This window comes from Ranitomeya variabilis, chromosome 1 (genome assembly GCF_051348905.1).
Source record: "Ranitomeya variabilis isolate aRanVar5 chromosome 1, aRanVar5.hap1, whole genome shotgun sequence".
NCBI lineage: Eukaryota > Metazoa > Chordata > Amphibia > Anura > Dendrobatidae > Ranitomeya > Ranitomeya variabilis.
Window position 1 is genome coordinate 1,135,765,260 of NC_135232.1, and position 15,476 is coordinate 1,135,780,735.

Sequence of the window (15,476 nt, forward strand, 5' to 3'; positions counted from 1 at the left end):
CCACTGTTTTCTCCACACACCCATGAGTTTATTCCACAGGTGAGGAGGCGTTCCCCTTTAAGCTGTGGATCCAGTAACATCCAGCAGTCACTGGGCACCATGATGAGGGTGCAAAGGAGGAAGAGCCCCCCACTAATATCCAGTTACTGCAGGACCCCAGGAAACAGATCACTGAGAGGAGGACAAGCCGGACATAGTGAAGGAATGCAAATCCATTAGAGAGCTGCGCTTACATCCTCTGTGCTGCAGGGACCAACAAAACGAGGGCCTGGATTAGGGCTTGCACCCTCCATTATCAGAGACAGCAGGTCGGAGCTATGATGGGGGCCCCCACATACATGTGCCATTTATAATCGCAGTATCTGATGTGGTGGAGGGTCCTGAGTGCCATCATTAAGCAGCGGAGGGTCCTGAGTGCCCCTCTCATGTCTGCCCCCCATGCAGCTGGTGACCATGGCCCAGCAATATCATCCTATACAATGATGATCAGGTCCCGGGGGGCACTCACCTCCTCAGGGGTGGCCACAAAGTTGATGGCGGTGTAGTACTTGTCGTCCTCCTGGGACAGGCTGAAGGTGAACTGGTAATCAATCAGCAGGGTGTCTGCAGGAGAGAGCGGGGGAGACAGAGCGTGAGAGGTGTGCAGCAAGGTGTGATCAGCCACACTCGGGGGGGACGCAGCACTCGGGGGGACGCAGCACTTGGAGGGGACGCTGCTATGGGCAGAAGTCAGGAGAAAACATCTCCTCTGTGCAATATATTACTTATATAATGAGATACGAGCAGACGCAGTAATAGGAGAGCAATGATCCAACTCCAGTGTGCGCAGCGCCGTGTCCTGGCCTGCAGGGGGCACTGTCACCTCACTACCAGAGGGAACATCCAGCTGTGCTGCACCATCCCCTCCGACCACGCCGCATCCCCAGATCCACACACCTTCCCCTCCGACCACGCCGCATCCCCAGATCCACACACCTTCCCCTCCGACCACGCCGCATCCCCAGATCCACACACCTTCCCCTCCGACCACGCCGCATCCCCAGATCCACACACCTTCCCCTCCGACCACACCGCATCCCCAGATCCACACACCTTCCCCTCCGACCAAGCCGCATCCCCAGATCCACACACCTTCCCCTCCGACCACGCCGCATCCCCAGACCCACACACCTTCCCCTCCGACCACGCCGCATCCCCAGATCCACACACCTTCCCCTCCGACCACACCGCATCCCCAGATCCACACACCTTCCCCTCTGACCAAGCCGTATCCCCAGATCCTACACACCTTCCCCTCTGACCAAGCCGCATCCCCAGATCCTACATACCATCCCCTCCGACCACGCCGCATCCCCAGATCCTACACACCATCCCCTCCGACCATGCCGCATCCCCAGATCCACACACCTTCCCCTCTGACCAAGCCGCATCCCCAGATCCTACACACCATCCCCTCCAACCATGCCCTCCCCCAGATCCTACACACCGTCCCCTCCAACCATGCCCTCCCCCAGATCCTACACACCGTCCCCTCCAACCATGCCCTCCCCCAGATCCTACACACCGTCCCCTCCAACCATGCCCTCCCCCAGATCCTACACACCGTCCCCTCCAACCATGCCCTCCCCCAGATCCTACACACCGTCCCCTCCAACCATGCTGCGCCCCCAGATTCTACACACCATCCCCTCCAACCATGCCCTCCCCCAGATCCTACACACCATCCCCTCCAACCATGCCCTCCCCCAGATCCTACACACCATCCCCTCCAACCATGCCCTCCCCCAGATCCTACACACCGTCCCCTCCAACCATGCCCTCCCCCAGATCCTACACACCGTCCCCTCCAACCATCCCCTCCGACCATGCTGCGCCCCCAGATTCTACACACTGTCCCCTCTGACCATCGACCATGCCACACCCCCAGATCCTACACACCGTTCCCTCCGACAGCACCATGCCCCCAGATCCTACCTTCATCCCCTTCGACCACACTGCACCCCCAGATCCTACACACCATCCCCTCCGACCATGCTGCGCCCCCAGATCCTACACACTTTACCCTCTGACCATGCCGCGCCCCAGATCTAACACACCGTCCCCTCCGACCATGCTGCACCCCCGGATCCTACACACAGCTCCTTCATGATCACGTCGAGCCCCCAGATCCTACACACCATCACCTCCGACCACACTGAACCCCCAGATCCTACACACAGCTCCTTCATGATCACATCGAGCCTCCAGATCTTACACACCATCACCTCCGACCACACTGCACCCCCAGATACTACACACAGCTCCTTCATGATCACATCGAGCCTCCAGATCTTACACACCGTCCCCTCCGACCACGCCGCGCCCCCACATCCCATATGACGTGTCGCACTCACAGTAACACGTTCCTTTCAGTGGGTTCCCTTGGTATCGATTCTCCACTTCGCACCTGAAGATAAAAGACAGGAGATAAAGCTGTGGGATCCGTCACTGGCCTCACAGGCGCCTCATACACTGGACCGTGCTGCTGACATACTACAGACGTAGCAGAGCTGGGCTTGTTACACGGCTCTGTAGGACCAGGCTCTGCTTATCTATGGCTACCACGTCCGGCGGGCAGCGTGCAGGGGCGTCACTCTAGCCAACATGATTCGTGTACGATACCAGCCGGGCGTCACCGACTGTACCAACCGATGTGAGCAAACAACCATTATGTCTCAAGAGCTCTGCTTGCTGTCAGTCTGAGGATAAAACTTTTTGGATGGCTTTTTGTAATGTGGCTGGACCTATGCAAGCAGTTATAGGAAAGGACACCCTGGTAAGTGGCAGGACTTGTGTACCCGCCCGGGGTGAGGACGGCAGGGGAACTCACAGCTGGCACTCTTCTCCTTTGATGCCCTTGGTGGTACAGAAGCACTTGCCACTGTTGGTGTTGCACACGGATGCGTGTCCGTTACATTTGCAAGCTGCAAAAAAAAATAAAAAATCAATTAAACAAGAGCAGTAAAAAAAAATAATGTCGCCCTGTAGTAAGAACGGTGGTACATACGCTGGCAGGATCCCCCGTTGGTTGGGTCCCCGTAGTAGCCGGAGATGCAGGAGTCGCAGTTCTTGCCGGTGGTCAGGTCCTGGCACTTCTCGCAGATACTCTCATTGATGCACTTGCTGTGCCCATTACATTGGCAGGCTGCAAACACGACCAGTACAGAGTCACTGAAGAAGGACTACAACTCCCAGCATGCATCAAATCTATCTCTGGGGTAGCATGGACCTTGTAGTACGCCCATAGAGAAGCTAGAACAAGTGTAACACCGCCCCACTAAACACTTCCCTCCGCAACAATTTTCCTTTTTTTTTTATTCCGTTTTTTTTTTTTTTACTCCTTTTTTCTAAGAGCCATAACTTTTTAATCTCTCCTTCCCCACGGCCGCGCAAGGCTTCGTTTTTTGCGGGACGAGTTGTAGTTTTGAATGAAACTAATCATTTTACCGTACAATATACTGAAACAAAAAGGGGAACAAAAAAGTGCGGTGTAATGGTAACAAAAAAAAAAACATTATTCCACCACTGTTAGTTCCTTTTACGGTGTTACACTGTGCAGTTATTACATATATATATATATATATATATATATATATATATATATATATATATATATATATATATATATATATATATATATAATGTTTGGTGGCTTTTTTTTTGCCGATTGCGATCAAATCGAAAACTTCGATTCTGGCATTTTGAATTTTTTGACGTTATATTTGAGTTCCCTGAGCTCGCTCGATACACTGCAGCCCACCTCTGTGGCAATGGACGCCGATAATACCTGGACAGTGGATGAAGGACCAGTTATAATGGTTGTCGCTCGGGCACAGGCCTGGGTCCAGGACCGGCTCGGACTTGGCCTTGGCGATTGCTGAAGCGTTTGGCATTCTCATGGGTCCCCGGGACGAAGCCTCCATGCACTGCCCCTTCCCGGTGTTACTGGGGTCGGTGCACCAGCCGCATCCAGGCTGCTCCAGGCACTGGGCACAGGTACGATACCCCGAGCAGTTCTCGGCTGTGGAGGCCATGAAAAGAGAAGTGACGTCATCCTGAATGACGGGCACATGTACGACGGCTCACCCAAATAAGAAGGTGCTGGACCTACGTGGACAGTTGCTCATGGTGTACCACTCCATACACTGCCCGTACGGGAAGGAGGCCACGTAGGCGTTGGAGTCCACGCACTGCTTCATGTTACTGCACCACATGCACTCGGAGCTGGCGCTGGTGCACTCCGAACACTGCGCCCTGGAGGCACACGGCGTGCGACACTGCTTGGCGCTCTGATTGGCTGTAAGAGAAGGTAATTATGCTGTTAATGGTAGGAAAGCAAAAAGCAGTGATTGTAAACCAGTCAGCGCAAGCCAAGGACAGCCTGGTGCCAGTCACGGCGGATCCATGGTGCAGGCGCCGGACATATCTGTATCAGTCACAGTACATCCGTGGTGCAGGCGACAGACACATCTGTGCCAGTCACAGTACATCCGTGGTGCAGGCGCCGGACACATCTGTGCCAGTCACAGTACATCCATGGTGCAGGCGCCGGACACATCTGTGCCAGTCACGGTACTTCCATGGTGCAGGCGACAGACACATCTGTGCCAGTCACAGTACATCCATGGTGCAGGCGACAGACACATCTGTGCCAGTCACAGTACATCCGTGGTGCAGGCGCCGGACACATCTGTGCCAGTCACAGTACATCCGTGGTGCAGGCACCGGACACATCTGTGCCAGTCACGGTACTTCCATGGTGCAGGCGACAGACACATCTGTGCCAGTCACAGTACATCCATGGTGCAGGCGACAGACACATCTGTGCCAGTCACAGTACATCCGTGGTGCAGGCGCCGGACACATCTGTGCCAGTCACAGTACATCCATGGTGCAGGCGCCGGACACATCTGTGCCAGTCACGGTACTTCCATGGTGCAGGCGACAGACACATCTGTGCCAGTCACAGTACATCCATGGTGCAGGCGACAGACACATCTGTGCCAGTCACAGTACATCCGTGGTGCAGGCGCCGGACACATCTGTGCCAGTCACAGTACATCCGTGGTGCAGGCACCGGACACATCTGTGCCAGTCACGGTACTTCCATGGTGCAGGCGACAGACACATCTGTGCCAGTCACAGTACATCCATGGTGCAGGCGACAGACACATCTGTGCCAGTCACAGTACATCCGTGGTGCAGGCACCGGACATATCTGTGCCAGTCACAGTACATCCGTGGTGCAGGCGCCGGACACATCTGTGCCAGTCACAGTACATCCGTGGTGCAGGCGCCGGACACATCTGTGCCAGTCACAGTACATCCGTGGTGCAGGCGCCGGACACATCTGTGCCAGTCACAGTACATCCGTGGTGCAGGCACCGGACACATCTGTGCCAGTCACGGTACTTCCATGGTGCAGGCGACAGACACATCTGTGCCAGTCACAGTACATCCATGGTGCAGGCGACAGACACATCTGTGCCAGTCACAGTACATCCGTGGTGCAGGCACCGGACATATCTGTGCCAGTCACAGTACATCCGTGGTGCAGGCACCGGACATATCTGTGCCAGTCACAGTACATCCGTGGTGCAGGCGCCGGACACATCTGTGCCAGTCACAGTACATCCGTGGTGCAGGCGCCGGACACATCTGTGCCAGTCACAGTACATCCGTGGTGCAGGCGCCGGACACATCTGTGCCAGTCACAGTACATCCATGGTGCAGGCGCCGGACACATCTGTGCCAGTCACAGTACATCCGTGGTGCAGGCACCGGACACATCTGTGCCAGTCACGGTACTTCCATGGTGCAGGCGACAGACACATCTGTGCCAGTCACAGTACATCCGTGGTGCAGGCGACAGACACATCTGTGCCAGTCACAGTACATCCGTGGTGCAGGCACCGGACATATCTGTGCCAGTCACAGTACATCCGTGGTGCAGGCGCCGGACACATCTGTGCCAGTCACAGTACATCCGTGGTGCAGGCACCGGACACATCTGTGCCAGTCACGGTACTTCCATGGTGCAGGCGACAGACACATCTGTGCCAGTCACAGTACATCCATGGTGCAGGCGACAGACACATCTGTGCCAGTCACAGTACATCCGTGGTGCAGGCACCGGACATATCTGTGCCAGTCACAGTACATCCGTGGTGCAGGCGCCGGACACATCTGTGCCAGTCACAGTACATCCGTGGTGCAGGCGCCGGACACATCTGTGCCAGTCACAGTACATCAGTGCTGCAGGCGCCGGACACATCTGTGCCAGTCACAGTACATCAGTGGTGCAGGCACCGGACACATCTGTGCCAGTCACAGTACATCAGTGGTGCAGGCGCCGGACACATCTGTGCCAGTCACAGTACATCAGTGGTGCAGGCGCCGGACACATCTGTGCCAGTCACAGTACATCCGTGGTGCAGGCGCCGGACACATCTGTGCCAGTCACAGTACATCCGTGGTGCAGGCGCCGGACACATCTGTGCCAGTCACAGTACATCCGTGGCGCAGGCACCAGAAACATCTGTTATGCCAGTCACAGTGTATTACTCACAGTGGATCCTTTGCGTAGGCGTCAGTCACGTACCACTCACCTGGTCTTTCACAAATGCTGCCATTAATCTCGTGGATGCAGGTTGCGGCTTTGAGGCCCACGGTGGAGGGTTCGGCCAGGTAGCCACAGAAGCCGGCATCGCTGGGCTCCCCGCTCTGCCACTGCAGAGTGGTGTTAGTGAAGGGAGACATGTCTTCCCAGCACCAGTAAGAAATGTTTATCTTCCGAAGACCGACCCAAGGCGTGAGCTCACTCTTTGTCTGTAAGAAAACATCTACGGGCGCTAAAAATGTTTTCTTAATATAAGCCTTTTTCTGCTCTGACACCTCTGCTTGCTGCCTAGCACCTCTGCCTCCCACCTAGCTCCTCTGCCTGCAGCCTAGCATCTCTACCTCCCACCTAGGACCTCTGCTTGCAGCCTAGCACCTCTGCCTCCCACCTAGCATCTGCTTGCTGCCTAGCACCTCTGCCTCCAACCTAGCACCTCTGCTTGCCGCCTAGCACCTCTGCTTCCTGCCTAGCACCTCTGCCTCTAACCTAGCACCTCTGCTCGCCGCCTAGCACCTCTGCCTCCCGCCTAGCACCTCTGCCTCCCACCTCACTTCTGATTGCCGTCTAGCACCTCTGCCTCCAACCTAGCACCTCTGCATGCTGCCTAGCACCTCTACCTCCCACCTAGCACCTCTGCTTGCCTCCTAGCACCTCTGCCTCCCACCTAGCACCTCTGCTTGCCGCCTAGCACCTCTGCCTCCCACCTAGCACCTCTGCCTCTTACCTAGCATCTCTGCTTGCCACCTAGCATCTCTGCTTGCCGCTTAGCACCTCTGCCTCCAACCTAGCACCTCTGCTTGCCGCCTAGCAACTCTGCTTGCAGCCTAGCACCTCTGCCTCTCACCTAGCACCTCTGCTTGCCGCCTAGCACCTCCGCCTGCCGCCTAGCACTTCTGCTCGCCGCCTAGCACCTCCGCCTGCCGCCTAGCACTTCTGCTCGCCGCCTAGCACCTCCGCCTGCCGCCAAGCACTTCTGCTCGCCGCCTAGCACCTCCGCTTGCCGCCGAGCACCTCCGCCTGCCGCCCAGCACTTCTGCTCGCCGCCTAGCACCTCCGCTTGCCGCCTAGCACCTCCGCCTGCCGCCAAGCACCTCCGCTTGCCGCCTAGAACCTTTGCCTGCCGCCTAGCACCTCCGCCTGCAGCCTAGCACCTCCGCCTGCAGCCTAGCACCTCCGCCTGCAGCCTAGCACCTCCGCCTGCAGCCTAGCACCTCCGCCTGCAGCCTAGCACCTCCGCCTGCAGCCTAGCACCTCCGCCTGCAGCCTAGCACCTCCGCCTGCCGCCTAGCACCTCCGCCTGCCGCCTAGCACCTCCGCCTGCCGCCTAGCACCTCCGCCTGCCGCCTAGCACCTCCGCCTGCCGCCTAGCACCTCCGCCTGCCGCCTAGCACCTCCGCCTGCCGCCTAGCACCTCCGCCTGCCGCCTAGCACCTCCGCCTGCCGCCTAGCACCTCCGCCTGCCGCCTAGCACCTCCGCCTGCCGCCTAGCACCTCCGCCTGCCGCCTAGCACCTCCGCTTGCCACCTAGCACCTCCGCTTGCCGCCTAACAGCTCTGCTTGCCGTCACTACAAGCGAGGACTGTCTTGAAAGAAAAACAATCAGGAAATGATTGAGCTGCGGAGCGTTTTGGGTGTGAAGCAGAGGGAGGACGTTACCTGCATGTTCTGCAGCTGCTTCACCACAAACTCCACTTTCTTGGGGGTGGTGAGAGATGCCAGCATGGCGTTCTGCCCGCGACACGACAGCTTGGAGTTGTCGTAGGTGTCCTTGGTGTTGGTGATTTTCAGGCAGGAGCTTTCCACCAGATGCCAGCTGGCACCGCAGATGTTTTCTGGGGAATATGTTGGAATTGTGTGAGACCTTACAGAATCAGAACGCAAGTCCCTAAATACGGTCAGGTTTCTGGAGGGGTGTGTAAAGTTTTCGGACCCACTGCAATCAGTAGACGATGTCCTGCAGCACAGACTCCGTGTGATTAGCAGAAGCCACACACACAGATTGGCCCCGGGGGGTTACCTGGCAGGCCGATGCACTCCTGGTTCCGGGGCTCCCACTGACAGTTCTGGTCCATGGCGCAGCTCTTGCAGCTGGTCTTCTTGTTGCAGTAGAAGCCATAGTTGCTCTTCGGACATTGCTCGTATAATGTGATCGGTCCCTGAGAACAGACATACGGTGAGTATATAGTGCGGGTTACCACGGAGGTGTGGGGAGAAGCAGCGCCACGCTGTGGGTCCGGGGGGTGTCACTGACCTGGCTGCAGTTCTGGTTCAGGGACGCACACTGGTCATTACACCAGCGGCAGCCGTTCGAGTTCACCGTGCAGCTGAAGCAGTCCGTGTACTGATCGCAGCGGCTATCCCCGTCCGAATCTGGAACAGAGAGTTATAGGTAAGAGGAGGGCACCGCGGCGGCAGAGCTGAAATCATAGCGGAACCACCGTGTCGTCCCCGAGACTAATGTCTCCTGCAGGAACAGGGAGATGATAGCTGTTAAAAAGAAAAGTAATGTGGCTGGGATCTGCGAGGGCTCCCGGGATCCCGACCAAAGGTCCACAAAACTAAAAAAGAGAAGAAGCGAGGATGCTGCAAACCTGCGTCTTCTCCCAGCCTTCCTCCCTACATCTGTGTAATAGGAAGAGGAGGTTTTGGCTTGCACTCTGTCACGTAGCGAGGTGGAACGGGCCAGATGACCCTTGAATTCTGATTGTATGGACTAAGGGTCATCTGGCCAGTTAGACCAGTGCAAGCCAAAACCTCCTCTTCAAAGTATATATTTTTTTTGGCTTTTTGCACCAGTCCTCACATTACACCTGACCGACACCTTTGCATATGATGACGTAACAATATATTGTCACCAACTCTAATGACTTTCTCCATACTCCCACCCAAGAGCTCAGGACCCCGGACTACGAGAAGGAGAGGCGCAGACTTATCTCATACGATCTTCACTGCATCACCCTGGCTGAGTACCACCGACAGAACAAAATCTGAGGAGCCACCTGAGACCTACGCTGTTTGCGGATAACCAGGACTATTGTGAGAAATTCCAAAAAATTCTAAACAAATGCCCATTGGATCTCATTATTCTTACAGCTGAACATCTACAAAAGACGATCTCTGGGACCCAGCGAAGTATCCAGGCCATCGAGACACAATTGACCGCCATGTTCTCCACAGCCAACGGGAACAACCTCAAAAGTAAGACTGACAAGATTCTTGTGGAACACCAGAGATCACTACAGGAGAGGAAACGTGCTAAATTCCAACGAGGACTACGTCAACAATCGGGTCTATTGATGGAACCACTACTCAGGCACGAATTCATGGTGAAGCTACCGAGGTCCACCTCACAACGGATCATTCAGCTCGGGCAGAGACACCTCTACTGGACAGAGCAGACCACAGGGGAGGACACCAACGCAGAGAGCAACAAGAAGATCAAGGAGAAAGAATAACCACCTGATCCCAGATAAGACCCCTAACCTGGTGATGAACATCTCCAGTTATACCCTCTCCCCTGTGGAACTCTCAGCACTACAGAAGGGGTTATTCCTTCCGTCCGACCCCCAACTGGGACAGCTTCCAGTTAGAAAAGAACCCACAGCACTTCTCCCGATCGATTCATTTAAAGATTCATTTCGGCGTGCTGAACGAGACCTCTGTAAACAGAGTTGCCCTCGGGTGACGTCTCTGTTCCGGAGCTTTCCATATCTTCATTAGGCCTAAGTAATGCAAGCATAGTTAGCCCACCACACACCCGAAACCTTCATCACATTGATAGAAAGGGACATCAAACAGTTGTCACACAGCATGACCTGGGACTCTTTCCCACACATCAACACCTCCCTCTAGAGGAGAGATGAGCATTGGGATCACTGCAAAACAACAAACAGATCACAATCACACCTGCGGACAAAGGGGGTGCCATTGTGATCATGGACTCCACCATGTACCACAATAAGATAATTGGCGGGCTATCTGACACTACCACGTATGAAAACATTCCTGGAGATCCCACTATTAAAATCAACAGCAAAATCAAGGACCTTCTCACACGTAATTTGGACAGACAAACCATTGACCAACAGACAGCTACATTCCTGACTAGTCCACATCCCGTGACACCGGTTTCCTATGTTCTACCCAAAATTCATAAACCACTAGGCAACCCCCAGGGACCATCTGACAGTAGCTTCCTCAGACACCATCTTATCCCCTTGTCCATTTACCTCGAGAAAATCATGACCCCCTTGACCAAGACTGTACGCTCATTCAAACTGGACATGGGTCGCTTCATTACCATCATCAGGGATCTTGCCACCATACCGGAGAGCCTTCTGGTGACTCTTGACGTCAACAGTCTATACACTTCCATCACTCATGAAAAAGACTTTGAAGCTGTGTCTATTACAACCTAACCTATCTACCAACTCCACCGAGTTCTGTGTGGAACTCCTCTTAATGATACTTCATGAAAAAAAATTCTATTTGGTGACACGTTCTACGTCCATAGATGTGGGACCGCAATGGGCTCGAACTTGGCACCGGCTTATGCAAAAACCTACATTGAGCAGGTTTGAAGAGCAGCACATCTACACCCACGAGCTCTTCATACAACACTCCATAAGTTTCCACAGATATATAGATGACATCTTCTGCATTTGGCACAGTTCACTCGACTCTCTCACAATATCCTTTGCTCATCTCAACTCCATCAGACCTGAACACTTAACCATAACACCAGTGGCATCTCATTTCTGGATACATAAGTCCTCAAGGACCTGAATGGCTTACTCACCACTGACCTGCAGATTGCAACAGTCTCCTACATTATTCTAGTTGCCACCCGAAGGCAACCAGGAACAGTCTCCCACGTTCACAATTCCAGAGGGCTTCATGCATTGTTTCAGACAAGGATTTTCTCACAGACAGAGATATGTCACAAATTCGTGAAACGGTGCTACCCCAAGACCCTGCTAGAGAAGGAAGAATCTAGAATTCTCACAACACAACCTTCTTCCCCCCTTCCGGTGACGCGCTTCAAGCCCATTGCTCCGGCCCACAGTGTCTTCTACACTAGCGCCAACATGTGGACCCCGCGTCACTTCCGGTGACACACTTCCAGCCCACAGTGTCTTTTACACTAGCGCCAACACGTGGGCCTCGTGTCACTTCCGGTGATGCGCTTCCGGCCCACAGTGTCTTCTACACTAGCGCCAACATGTGGGCCCCGCGTCTCTTCTGGTGACGCACTTTCGGCACCTTCGCCGAGCAACAGTATTTAAAATCCCCTGCTTCACCCAAGTGGTACGCCAGTGACAGGGGGCAAGGCGCGGGAGCGCCACCATTCTATTAATGTACAGGTACAGGAGAGTGACTCTACTCCGCCGCCGGAACAAACTTCTAAACAGCTCTTGGTCTCCTTTTTCTAATTAGATCAACTTACCTCTACAACATACCACAACTTTTCTACTGAACCGAGGACTATACAGGCATTTCACTGCACAACATTACCCGTCTCATTGACTCTTACAGGTTACACTGTATAATATACATAGATAAAGTCTACCCACCTCTGTTAAACTTCCAAGTTTTAGTATATAAAAAATAAAAATACATGAAGAATCAATTCAGAAATGTTTCCACTTTTAAAGTCATCCATAATCTGTACAAGTCCATTGAAATCGGGGAAATAAAAACGTCAAAACAAAAATAAAGTGGTTGCAAAAGAGTGAGCACCCCCTTATAATTGGGAATGTGGTTGTGTTCAGAACTGGCCAATAACTCGTGTTACATAGCAGTCAGTGCACGGCCGCCATCTTTTACAGTGATTCTGTTTTGCCTTTCTAGGATTATTTTCCTGACATTTTCTTAGTTGCATTTTTAAGAGCAATCCATGGTGTGTAAACAGCTGACAACACAGCAGATGGATCAGTCAGGAGGGGACAAAAACATTTCCCAGGCATCAGACCTACCATGGGACACTGTGAAGATGTCATCAAGGGGCTTAAATTTACAGTTACATTACCTAGAGCTGGACGTCCCTTAAAAATTGACAAAGACAAGAAGAAAAATTGGTCCAGGAGGCTGCCAAGAGGCCGACAGCAACATTAAAAGGAGCTGCAGGAATTTCTGGCAAATACTGGATGCGACAACAATCTCTGATATTCTCTAAATGTCTGGCCTCTGGGGTAAGGTGGCAAGATGGAAGCCTTTTCTTACAAAGAAAAACATCCAAGCACAGCTATGTTTTGCCAGCGCCAACATCAAGAATGCCAAAAGGATGTGGGGAACAGGTTATGTCTGATTAGACCAAGGTGGAACTTTGTCGCCATAATTCCAAAAGGTGCAAAGCCAATGCCGCACATTACCTGAACAACACCATCCCTACAGTGCAGCATGGTGGAGGCAGCATTGTGCTATAGGGGTGATTTATGACAGCTGGAACTATGGCTTTAGTGAAGATTGATTGAATTATGAACAGAGCAAGGTATCAGTTAATTTTACATCAAAACATTCAATCCTTTGCTAAAAAAAAAAAAAGCTTAAGATGAAAAGGAATTTCACCTTTCAGCAACGACTGAAATTTGTAAGTGACCTGAAGAGGGTGCTGTACACAGGAGACGCCCCTGCTATCTGACAGATGTGGAAAGGGTAAGGGGGAGCAGATTTATGCAACAAAGTTATTTCAGTTCTTTATTTTCCTTTTCCCACCTGGAAAGATTTTGGTTTATTTCTCAGTGGATTTGTACAGATTAGGGGAGGCTTAAAAGTTGGATTTTGCACATGACGAAAACCAGGCATCTTAATAACGGTGACCAAAGAAAGACTCAATCTAAAAAACAAACCCAGCAGCAGAAAACTTTGTGTCTGAAAAGTTCAGACCACCATTGTTGCATAATGAGTGGTGCGTTGTGGACCCTGACGGAGGGCGCTGCGCGCAGAGCTCTTACACAGGACTGCGGGACACGACAGGATGGTCTCGTTCCTCTGCTTCTCGGTGGTCTGCTCCCAGGACAAGCACACAGCGGCTGCGCTGTCCCACACGCACCGCACTCCGGGCCCTGCCGCCACGCACAACGCGCTGCTGGTGAACGCCTCGCAGCTCTTGGATGTGTACGTCAGGACGTCGCTCAGCAGGAGGCTGTTAAAGCCGCCAAACACGAACATCGTGCTGGAAAGGAAGCGAAAAACGGAATTATTCTACAGCTACAGGAAGAGAAGAGCAGTAATGGCCGTCACCGAAAGAAGCAATGATATCTGCAGAGTAAGATAAGGGCTATGCCGAGATACCACAGGCCACGAACCGGAGGCTGCACTACTGAGACCACGACCAACATGGGCAGGCCGGCAGGGGAGGAGGTCGGGCCCCTCCAGCCCAGCCGGTGAGGAGGTCGGGGCCCTCCAGGCCAGCCGGTGAGGAGGTCGGGGCCCTCCAGGCCAGCCGGTGAGGAGGTCGGGGCCCTCCAGGCCAGCCGGTGAGGAGGTCGGGGCCCTCCAGGCCAGCCGGTGAGGAGGTCGGGGCCCTCCAGGCCAGCCGGTGAGGAGGTCGGGGCCCTCCAGGCCAGCCGGTGAGGAGGTCGGGGCCCTCCAGGCCAGCCGGTGAGGAGGTCGGGGCCCTCCAGGCCAGCCGGTGAGGAGGTCGGGGCCCTCCAGGCCAGCCGGTGAGGAGGTCGGGGCCCTCCAGGCCAGCCGGTGAGGAGGTCGGGGCCCTCCAGGCCAGCCGGTGAGGAGGTCGGGGCCCTCCAGGCCAGCCGGTGAGGAGGTCGGGGCCCTCCAGGCCAGCCGGTGAGGAGGTCGGGGCCCTCCAGGCCAGCCGGTGAGGAGGTCGGGGCCCTCCAGGCCAGCCGGTGAGGAGGTCGGGGCCCTCCAGGCCAGCCGGTGAGGAGGTCGGGGCCCTCCAGGCCAGCCGGTGAGGAGGTCGGGGCCCTCCAGGCCAGCCGGTGAGGAGGTCGGGGCCCTCCAGGCCAGCCGGTGAGGAGGTCGGGGCCCTCCAGGCCAGCCGGTGAGGAGGTCGGGGCCCTCCAGGCCAGCCGGTGAGGAGGTCGGGGCCCTCCAGGCCAGCCGGTGAGGAGGTCGGGGCCCTCCAGGCCAGCCGGTGAGGAGGTCGGGGCCCTCCAGGCCAGCCGGTGAGGAGGTCGGGGCCCTCCAGGCCAGCCGGTGAGGAGGTCGGGGCCCTCCAGGCCAGCCGGTGAGGAGGTCGGGGCCCTCCAGGCCAGCCGGTGAGGAGGTCGGGGCCCTCCAGGCCAGCCGGTGAGGAGGTCGGGGCCCTCCAGGCCAGCCGGTGAGGAGGTCGGGGCCCTCCAGGCCAGCCGGTGAGGAGGTCGGGGCCCTCCAGGCCAGCCGGTGAGGAGGTCGGGGCCCTCCAGGCCAGCCGGTGAGGAGGTCGGGGCCCTCCAGGCCAGCCGGTGAGGAGGTCGGGGCCCTCCAGGCCAGCCGGTGAGGAGGTCGGGGCCCTCCAGGCCAGCCGGTGAGGAGGTCGGGGCCCTCCAGGCCAGCCGGTGAGGAGGTCGGGGCCCTCCAGGCCAGCCGGTGAGGAGGTCGGGGCCCTCCAGGCCAGCCGGTGAGGAGGTCGGGGCCCTCCAGGCCAGCCGGTGAGGAGGTCGGGGCCCTCCAGGCCAGCCGGTGAGGAGGTCGGGGCCCTCCAGGCCAGCCGGTGAGGAGGTCGGGGCCCTCCAGGCCAGCCGGTGAGGAGGTCGGGGCCCTCCAGGCCAGCCGGTGAGGAGGTCGGGGCCCTCCAGGCCAGCCGGTGAGGAGGTCGGGGCCCTCCAGGCCAGCCGGTGAGGAGGTCGGGGCCCTCCAGGCCAGCCGGTGAGGA

General features: G+C 55.7%; 1 protein-coding gene across 1 annotated transcript in view; it reads right to left on the reverse strand.

The window, feature by feature from the left end:
- Positions 1-15,476, reverse strand: part of ATRN (attractin) — a 146,817-nt gene that overhangs the window by 70,317 nt on the left and 61,024 nt on the right. The window contains exons 12-22 of the mRNA XM_077280306.1: positions 13,612-13,832; positions 8,910-9,028; positions 8,676-8,814; positions 8,315-8,490; positions 6,648-6,867; positions 4,151-4,336; positions 3,827-4,060; positions 3,047-3,184; positions 2,870-2,963; positions 2,394-2,446; positions 509-603 (exon numbers count right to left, since the gene is read on the reverse strand). Of these exons, the coding sequence (XP_077136421.1) occupies positions 509-603; positions 2,394-2,446; positions 2,870-2,963; positions 3,047-3,184; positions 3,827-4,060; positions 4,151-4,336; positions 6,648-6,867; positions 8,315-8,490; positions 8,676-8,814; positions 8,910-9,028; positions 13,612-13,832 (1,675 nt within the window). The remainder of the gene's footprint in view (positions 1-508; positions 604-2,393; positions 2,447-2,869; positions 2,964-3,046; positions 3,185-3,826; positions 4,061-4,150; positions 4,337-6,647; positions 6,868-8,314; positions 8,491-8,675; positions 8,815-8,909; positions 9,029-13,611; positions 13,833-15,476) is intronic.